The sequence below is a fragment of a genome, unplaced genomic scaffold, assembly GCF_019419815.1.
Source record: "Pyrus x bretschneideri cultivar Hongxiangsu unplaced genomic scaffold, Pyrus_bretschneideri_v1 Contig1, whole genome shotgun sequence".
Classification (NCBI taxonomy): Eukaryota; Viridiplantae; Streptophyta; class Magnoliopsida; order Rosales; family Rosaceae; genus Pyrus; species Pyrus x bretschneideri.
Window position 1 is genome coordinate 15,414,483 of NW_025999390.1, and position 10,772 is coordinate 15,425,254.

A 10,772-nucleotide genomic window follows, 5' to 3' on the forward strand; every position below is an offset into this window, starting at 1 on the left:
ATGGGTTAAGTAACTTAATATGTCTTAGGATCCTTCTCTTTTCTTTCCTTTATCTCCCAGTGGGTAAGGACTTGTTTGGATGTGTTTTTAAAATAATTAAAAGTGATTTTGGAGAAAATGTTTTTAGATGGGAAGAAACAAAAATTGAATTAATTAAATAACACAAAATGCCCTCAATTCATGGCTTGATCCAAAATTAGTCTATTATATCTATTGTGTTTATTTAGAATGTGTGTGAAAAAAAAGGGGCGTTTTGATATGGGCGCCTCGCTTTTTAATTTTTTAGACTAAACATATATTCCTTTTGAAAATTTGATCAAACATTTTCTTAAAATTTTGGTTATTAATTTCAGTTTTTCACATAAGTTTATTTTGTTTAGAATTTTAATTTTTCACAACTTTTCCTAAACATTTCATTTTTTTTTCTTTTCCTCTTATCCCTATATTTATGCATTTATTATCCATCTCTATGCATTTTTTTATTGTTTGTTATAATTTTACTTTTTTTTTTTTTTGTGAATATAGTAGAATATTTATATAAAAAACATTGTCAGATTTTATTATTTAGAAGACCCAACACATAATAAAGATTTGTTTCATTATATAGCTACATCTAGTTATCTATAATATGGACACATTTAGTTTTATAGTGGATTTGATTTTTTGTATTTCTTAGTACATTTGGAGTGTAAATGTACCAAAAGAGTTATCAGATAGAGACATTTGGTTTTGTGGTACATTTGTGATTTTTCGTTCATTTGGAATCTAAACGTACCAAAAGGGTTACCTGACAATGGACACATTTGGTTTTATGGTACATTTGGTTTATCTGTACATTTGAAATCTAAACGTACCAAAAGGGTTAATAACAATGGGTACATTTGGTTTTATGGTACATTTGAATTTTTTGTACATTGGGTTTCTCGGTGCATTTGAAATTTAAACGTACCAAAAGTCGATACTTTTGTTCTCAAATTACCATAAGTTTTAAGTATATTTTTTATATATCTATACGTGAAAAAATATGTATTGAAGACTTTTTATTGAGACATTTTTAATAGAAAGAGAATTTTTTTTTAAATACTGATAATAAGGTAATGAGGAATTAGTTAATTAATTTTTTATTTTATTTTATTAAAAAAAATGTCATTTAATGTGTAGAAGGGGATTGACGAAATTAAATTCCTATATTGTAGGCAATTAACTAAGTTACCTAATGCCTCTATATAAATGCATTTAAATTAATGACATGGAAATTAAATAAATAGAAAATTATTGAGGTGACAATTGATCAAAGCACCTTAATCAAATCTTTAAAATGGATGAATGTTTAATCTAACAACTATAGAGAAAGATGTAGGGCATTCTAATTTTCCCAAAAAAAAAACAAGTGGAATTACCCCAATTATTGACCTACCCATGTCTTTATGAAAACATGCGAAATCGAAAAAAAAAAAAAAAATGTGTGGGTTGAATATTTTAACAGCATGAAATTAGATTTATAAGGAGGGTAATTTTCTTTTATATATAAGTTGAATCGAGGAAGATTACGCGATATTAGATTTTTCGGCAATAGTTGCATGCGAGATATTTACCTTCTCTTAAAAGAGTGATGACAATTACACCCATAAACTCTCTGCCCTACCCACCTCCACAGTTTTTATATGAAAGTAAATGGATAAAAATACAAGCGGGAGGACCATGCCAAGATTCGTAAATACAAAACAATCAACGAAAACGACAATAAATACAAAACCAAATGTCATGAGCACAGGCAGAGGCTACAAAATCGAAATTGTAGACCACCGTAATAATCATAACTATCTGCCCTAAATACAACTAAAGCATTTGTAGCCATAGACAATCTTTTCATTCCACCATAAAAAAAATCAAGGAACTGCACTAGGAGGGTATTAACTATCACATACTCATTGCTACGGCATTGTGGATTTGTATTATTCTATCTTATAGCCCTTTGAAATCTACCTCAGTCCACATCAAAGATCTGGAACATTGCTATTAGAGATGGGGTTTAAATCCTATATTCACAGAAAAAGAAGAAAATTCTCTGGTGATAATGCTCACTGGACTAGTTTACATCCATCTCCATCCATCTTCCAATCCACCGTCATTATCTACCAGTCTAGTCCTACCAAAAATACTATGGAATTTTTAAAAGAAACTTTAACTAGGTACCTAATTCCTAAGAATATTTTCAAGACAACTCTAAAGTTTTGTTAAATAGCAAATGAGCAGTGTCAAAAAATTATTTCAATTACACAGTTTTGTTGCAGTCCTATTAGATTAGGAATATGATTATGTAAATTCTAGTGTATCTATGCATATCTTGGAATATTCTCTAGATTAGATATTATCCTATTAGAGTAAGGATTTAACATATCCTACTACTATTAATAAAGGCACAATGGGGTGATCTACCACACACCTCATAATTACATCTCTCTCTCTCTTGCCGTTGGCCCTCTCCCTCTCTAGTCCCAAATACAGTTCAATAAATTAGGCTTACAACACGTTATCAGCACGCTCTTGTCAGAAGCTAAGGAACTGAAGGATCGTGAAAGAGGATTTTCTACATAATCAAAGGCTTAATCGGTTTCTGCCAGTTGGATTCTTTTAAAATAAACTAAAATTTGCCTACACACTTTGAGTGTATGAACACATTTTTTTAGAAAATGAGAAGGAGAGAGAGAGAGAGAGAGAGAGAGAGAGAGAGAACGTGGGGGGGGGAGGAGTGGGAGCTTTTTGTTTTTGGTTTTTTATTTATTTATTTTTATATTTTAATATTAAAGATATTTTAACATCACCTGTAGGTGAGGCTTCAATAAAAAACAGTAAAATTTGAACCTATGAAATTACATTATTGCCCATCATTTTTTTGTATGATAGAAGACTAAGTTGTCTTTTCACCCTCTTTTGGTTGACAAATAAGGTTTCATTAATTAATAGAGATTAAGATATTTGAAACGACCTTGAAGCATGAAAACATTCCCCATGATGCATGAACCCCTTATATTTATATTTTCCTTTCAATTATATATATTGCATATGTGTTCATATATTTTTGTCAATATATATTTGTTCATGCAATACGTAATTATGCTATGTGGAATTTGTGAGTCAAAGCATTGAAATTAATTTAAAAGCAATTAGGGTTTTTAACCCCATAATTCAAAAAAAAAAAAAACAAGGGAATTTTCGTGGTTAAGCCGTGGCTCCACGCCGCACCGTCGAGCCAACATGACTGGCCTGCTGCTACACCATCACCAGGACAACATCGTTTCGACGTCATAGACAACCTCGTAGCAGCCCCGTGGGCTTGTTGCCAATGTACAGACAACCAAGCTTCAACCTAGGTTAGGTTCTACGTAGGCTTGAAGCTTGAGCCCACCAGCAGGCCTGCAGCTATGCTGGGCCGTCCTCTATAGCTTAGCCTAACCTGCCAGCAAGTCTTGTGCTTTCTGGGCTTTGTCCTAGCTCCGACTTGCCTGTAGCAAGCCTCGACTTGCTCGGCTTTGCCACCTATCATAGCTTACGATCACTAAAGCCAAGCCAGCCCGGATGGTTGGGCTTGTTTCCCACAACCCAAAATCGAAGCCAGCCCGCGGCGGGCTTCGCGTGCACACTCCAGGCAAGCACATGTGCTAGGCCTGTGTCCCCCCGCACCATTTTGGCCTAAAACCAACAACTTAGGCTACTGGGTTCTTTCCAAGAACCAGCCCATGGCCTGTAGCCAACCCATAGCCCCTGAAACCCCTTTAGGGCCTTGCCTCGTACGCGACAACCAGCCCACTAAATATTGGGCTATGATTTTTCCGAATCTAATGCTATTTTTTTAGCATTCTCGCTAATATTACGATCAAATCTGGATGGTTACGATTTATTGAATTAATTAAAGTGACTAGCAGTCCATTAATCGAACAATTAATCCCAAATTATTGGCCTGAAGCTCACTTTTTGGCAATTAATGATTTAATAAATTATTTCTTTTATGTGAACCATTGACTATCTTTCGTAGTCCCAACACACTCACACTTGGGTTCTTGAAGAAATCCACAAATTCACTACACTTAGTTGTATATTATATTTTGTGTTCTTGCAGGTACCCTTATATGTGAACTAGATGTTCATGACTAAATCGAACATGTAGTTTCGAATTTAGCCCCTTTGAAACCCGAAGTTTTCATTCAAAGCTTACCACATGAAATATGTAGCTTTCATACTTAAATTAAACCAATACATGTCTATAGAATCCGAATGTTCTATAATGTATGTTCATGGCTTTCTATATGACTAACCACGTTTTTGTTGTACCCTCTGCTTTAGGGACATGTTGAACTTGAACAAGCTCGATTTCACCGCTTTGGAAGTATCTGGTAGAAACTACCTAAAGTGGGTTCAAGACGTGAAGCTTCATCTTACTGCAAAAAGTCTTAGAGCCACTATTGAGGAACCTACTGATGACCTAGTCGACGAAGCTCAAAAAGTTACTGCTATGATCTTTATCCATAATGCACTACATACCAAGTACCTTGCTAATGAGGACCTTCGCACCCTCTAGGTTGCTTTAGCCGACTGCTTCGATCACCAGAAAAACATTTACTTGCCTGAAGCAAGACACGACTGGTAGCATTTACGCTTCCAAGACTTTAAGTTTGTGAATGAATATAACTCTAAAGTTTGTAGAATCTGATCACTGCTTAAGTTTTGTGAAGATGACTAAACCTAACAGGATCTCCTAGAGAAAACCCATTCGACCTTCAATGCCACCAATATTGTCCTGCAACAACAATATAGGGCATATAAGTTCACCAAATTTTTGGATTTGATCTCTATTTTACTTCTCATTGATAAGCAGAACCAGCATGTGATGAAGAATTATCAAGCTCGACATACTGGCTCGAACGCTCCGCTTGAAGTGTATGCAACAAATTCTAGCAACCACAACCGACGAAAACCCCGTCGTGGCAGTGGAAATGGGCGGCAAGCCCTACCACAGGCCCAAGGTCAACGAAGCAGAGGCCCACCCAAGGGAGAAAATTTGACCCAAAAGCGCCAACCTCTTGCCTCTAAGGCCCCAAACTTCAAGAACAAGGGAAAAACTACCGTTTAATTGGCTTCCACTGAACTAGACACGTGCTACCACCATGGATCAAAGGATCATTAGTCACGCATATGCCAAGTTACCCCCGAGGCCATTGCCAAGTATCATTCGCATTGTGAGACTAACTTTGTGCATGTGGAACATCCCGAAGATGCTACTACAAATATGGAGGTTTTAGATTTTCAGGAGGCATCCGCTCCTATGGAAAAATAAAGTTTATTTTTCTAAGACAAGTTAGGGTGTTTTACACCCCTAGTGGCCGAACCCCCTATTTTTCTAGGTTTATGGTTTAATTTTGGACAATTTTTCTAAGTCTTTGTTATTATTTGTTTAGTTTTGGTTTATTTTGAAATATGGATAATTATTTTTATGGATATTATTTCTCGATTGATTAATTGATTGAATAGAATTATATTTATGCATGTGACTGCTTTAATTAATTTATTTCTAAGTGTGACTAGTGGGGAAGTTAGTTGAATAGAATTATATAAAGACTAATTTTATTATATGAATTCAATTACTTTAGTTGGTTTATGAGGGGTTTCTTCTAGCATGATCTAAGATTATTCATTTACTTCAAATATTTGACTTTTCTTTTGCCAATTTACGCATTTAAATACATTTAAAACGTTTAAGTCGAGCGTAGCATTCCCTGATTCAAAAAATATCTTCTGCATGCATTCTCCAATGGAAAAGTGAATAGTGATTTTGGTGTCTCGAAGCTTCAACAAAATGCCCCCAAGACAAAAAAAACTTCAAAGACATCTCAAAATAATGCATCAAATAAGGCAGGGGCATTTTCATCATTTTAACAATATTTTTTTAATAATTAAATTTTTTTATTAGTGCCTCACAGTATGCTAGCAATAATGAGATTCAATTTCTCTGTTTTAAACACGTTCAAAACATCTTAAGAGGCGTGTAATACCGGTTATAAAAATGGTCATTCGCATGCGGATAATAATGTGATTAAATTAGTTGTCAAGTGATTGTTTTTTTTTTTAAACAAACGATATTATCTACACAAAACGGGAGGGAGGGTGGCCTTAGCCTCACAATGAGCTAGCAATAATGTGATTCAATCAGTTATTCATTAAATATTATTTTCTCTATTTTAAACACGTTCAAATCTTAAGAGGCGTGTAATGCCGGTTATAAAAAAAGTCATTTGCACGAGGATACTAATGTGATTAAATTAGTTGTCAAATGATTGTTTTTTTTTTTTTTTAACAAACGATATTATCTACACTAAGGGGGAGGGGTGGGCTTAACCTCACAATATGCTAGCAATAATGTGATTCAATCAGTTATTTATTAAATATTATTTTTCTCTATTTTTAAACACATTCAAAACATCTTAAGAGATGTGTAATGCCTTATAAAAAAAAAGTTTTTCGCACGCAGATAATAATGTGATTAAATTAGTTGTTAAATGATTTTTTTATTTTATTTTTATTTTTAACAAACGATATTATCTACTGTCACATCCCGGCCTGGGCAGGACGACTTCCCGGGCCCGCTCCACCACCGTAGCACGATATTGTCCGCTTTGGGCCCCGACCACGCCCTCACGGTTTTGTTTTTGGGAACTCACACGAGAACTTCCCGATGGGTCACCCATCCTGGGAATGCTCTCGCGCGCTACTCGCTTAACTTCGGAGTTCCAATGGAACCCGAAGCCAGTGAGCTCCCAAAAGGCCTCGTGCTAGGTAGAGATGGGAATATACATTTAAGGATCACTCCCCTGGGCGATGTGGGATGTCACATCTACACTAAGGGGAAGGGGGTGGGCTTAACCTCACAATGGGTTAGCAATAATGTGATTCAATCAATTGTTTATTAAATATTATTTTCTCCATTCTTAATGTAAATTATATAGAGACTAATTTTATTATGTGAATTCAGCTACTTTAATTGGTTTATAAGGGGTTTCTTTTAACATAATATAAGATTATTCATTTACTTCAAATATTTGATTTTTCTTTTGTCAATTTACGTATTTAAATACATTTAAAACGTGTAAGTCGAGCGTAGCATGCCGTGATTTAAAAAAATATCTTTTGCACGCACTCATGCGGATGAGCGCGTGCATGAAGGCTAGTATATATAGAATTGTGAAAGTAAAGCTTTATGTGCACGTCAAAGTCAAACGGTAATTTGCCACTTTTTAGGAGCTTGTTTTTGAGTTGTTTAATTTTTTTTTAAAAATAGTTTTTTTTTAATTATTATTATTTTTATATAATTTTTTTATTTTATTTTAAGGTTGGACCTTAATTGTGTTTGATAATGAAAAAACAAGTGCTTTTTATTTAAATTTATAGGTTTGAAACAACAGAAAGCAGAATCAGCTCTACACATACTTCTCAAAAAGCACTTTTTTTATTGGGGACAAATGAACCGTCTCAATAATGGAACTTTCATGTTGACAATCCTGCCCCATCATTTTTTGCTACAAGTACTTTTAGTACTATATTTTACCAAACACTTAACTATTTTTTCACAATTATTTATTCTCACAATACAACACAAACAGTTTTGAAAAACAGAATACAAGAACTCCAAATTAGCCCTAAATAAGGAGTCAAGTATTTTCTTATTAAGTTACCATGACGAAGGAAAGTAATAATTTGACTTGGTAAAACTAGAAAATGTTCAAATCTCATAGGAAAGATTCTTGTTTATGGAGAAATATGTCATTATGACCTGAACACGGGTGGTACACCACGTATTTTTATATAAATGGTGAGAAATTTTATTTTTTAAGTTATTAACTTTTTAACACACATATCTCACAATCTCTATAGTAACACATGGTGTACTACCCCATATTTCGGTCACACTGAAAAATCTTCCTAGCCGCTCTCACATACAAGATTTGAGACAAACCATTTGGTTTGCAAATTCGGTTGAAAAATTTGGTCTCCCTAACATTATTCTTTCTGACCTGATAAGAAGTTCTCGTGTTCAATTCTTCATTCTTTGTTATAAAAAAACTATAGTGTTTTCTCTTTGATATTTTTTTTTTATCAATATCTTCTTTATATTAAAAAAGCATTAAAAATTCAAAGTGATTATTATATGGTTGAGTTTTTGGGATGAGGGGTCCTCTTCGAATCATCTTTGTGAAGATCTTAGCGAACCTCACATCCTAGCCATTCATTGTATATGGTACGGTCAATTTTCATTAGGTGTTATTTGTGTTCAATTTTAAATAAAAAAATTCAAATAATTTATAACTGCACGATATATAATGAATAGTTAAGATGTAAGAATTCTTAAGATCCTCATCATTTGGATTCGAATGGAATCCAAATTCGAGTTTTCGTGATATCAACCAATAAAATACAATTGAAAACATAAGAAATGATTGTCTACTAGCACCGCTCAATCAGTCATCAATTGCATGCGAGATTCCACATCCAACTTTTTCATTTTTGCTTAGGGTTCTTAATTAACTTGTAATGGCCGACTTATACAAAACAACAACTATAGTTGACAACCAATTTTCTATTTTTCAATGATAGCGACTTCACAATATCACAATCTCCAATCTTCCTTCCCCCAAAGGCCACCAGCGCTTAGTTGGACTTAAACAAAGACATAGCATCAAGTAATTGGTGGTAAAGTGGCCCCACACTAAAATTGACCGCTAACACGTTCTAATGAAGAAATTATGAGGTCCGACACCTCAACTATGTGTCCGTGCAGACTTCAAAGTTCAAACACCAAAATGCTTGATTTTAGAAGGAGAAATCATTCTCGTTAAATGCACAAGGTAAATACACTTTAAATTCATTCAAGTTTACCATTCAAAGCTTTCTAATACAATATTTATAAGCGTTTACAAATTAATAGACTTAAGTTTCCATGACACCTTTACAACTCCTCCAATAACTTAACAAATTCCTAAGTAATTAAAATGCAAAACCTTTGTTATTCCAAAGGCGGCAAAAATAGTCTAGGAGGAGGGAGGAGAAATGCGGCCACCGCCTCCAAGCTGGAGCAAGGGGCCAACGTCCATGGTTGTTGCAAATCTAAGGTTTGTTGTTTGTGGGAAGGAGAGAGAAGCTTACGTCTGAGGGAGCACATCAACTAGCAGGTAGTCTGTACTGCAGTGGTCTCACTTTTCACGATGACATTTCATATGTGTTGGTTTAGATCTGTTACGTCTATTCTTTTTTGTGATAGATTTATAACGTTGGTGCTTGTGTTGGTGCCACTTGTGATAGCCATTTAGGGAATTACCCTTTATACTTGTATGCAAATTATCTCTAGATCAATGAATAGGTCACCGAAGAAATGATTGTGGCAAGTTGGCAACCTTTGTAATTGTTGGTGTTATAAGAAAGAAGAAAAAATATTTGAACTTATGACACAATCCATCACTTAAAAATGAAATGATAATCTCAGTACGCGTAAATCAAATGCAAGTTAAGACCTTCAACAAAGTTAAAGATTGATCGATTATTTTCAACCACGGTCAAGGTTTGCTTAATTTCACATTACAAACACTTGAAAACTTAAAATCGTCAATACCAATAGAGTATTAAAAATTGATTACCCATCAAAATACTGAGCTTCAATCTCTACATGTAAATCACCATATATACTCTACTTATGTCATACTAATCCAAGACAAGAACACAACTTTACAAATATTAAAAATGTTGCATCCCTAATTATGCTACATAATTATAGTAATTATCAAAACACAAAACAACATTTTCAACTCTTTTCACATCCCACAATTTTGGCGCGACTTCTTTTTTCTTGTTTTCTTGCCCGACAGACAGACGGCCAGATCATCAAGATCAAAATAATCAACGCCTCTGATTGCGCTATGCCACCCTCCGTATAATTACAAAATTACAGACGATCTCGCGGATTAGTTGCTTTAATTTCGGAATCGTTCCGTCAGCAGGACAGTCAACTCACTACCAGCACTGATCGGTCTCCCAGTTCCGGCGAGTGTAGTACCCCGAATATCCCGACGCCGACGACAACGGCCGGCTCCGCCGCATAAATTGCCGGTCGTAATCGGCGCGTTTGTCGGGATCCGACAGCGTGGAGTAGGCAGCGTGAATCTTCATGAACTCGTCGGCCGACGTGTCCTTGCGCTCGATCGCCGCCACGTCGGGGTGGCAAACCCGAGCCAGTCTCCGATACGCTGATTTGATCTCCTGACACGTGGCGACGGCTGGGATGCCGAGGATTTCGTACAGCGAGGTCATTGTTTGAGGGCGGAGATACGACGCCGTCTCGGCCTCAGGCAAAGCGTAAGCGGAGCCGGTGGCGAAGGCGCGAATCGGCTGAAATCGTACACGTGTCGGCGTTTTAGGAGAGGCTGCGGCGGAGAGAATTGGAGCGGCGAGGAATGTGGTGGAGGACGAAGCAGAAAGCATGATACTGTGCGGTTTGGTATGTGTTGTGGAATTTGATTGAGAAGAGAGGGAGGGGAGCAGGGGTGGCTTGGCTTTATATATTGAGGGACTTTGAGGGGTGTTTGGATGCGGACTTGGGTTGGGCCAGGCCAGAGCTATAACTAGGGTTAAATATGGTGTTTGGTTAAGATAAGAAAATGGTTATCCAGTTTGGCTGGGATTGATTGGCTGGGATTGATCCTGACTCCTCAAACATAATTGTCGTAATT

The 10,772-nt window shown here is 35.8% G+C and overlaps 1 protein-coding gene across 1 annotated transcript; it reads right to left on the bottom strand.

Annotated features, from left to right (window-relative positions):
• Positions 1-9,651: 9,651 nt before the first annotated feature.
• LOC103953480 (chaperone protein dnaJ 11, chloroplastic) lies at positions 9,652-10,555 on the bottom strand. The gene has a single exon (XM_009365217.3). The coding sequence runs from the start codon at positions 10,522-10,524 to the stop codon at positions 10,057-10,059; it is 468 nt and encodes a 155-aa protein (XP_009363492.2). The 5' UTR covers positions 10,525-10,555; the 3' UTR covers positions 9,652-10,056.
• Positions 10,556-10,772: the final 217 nt, after the last annotated feature.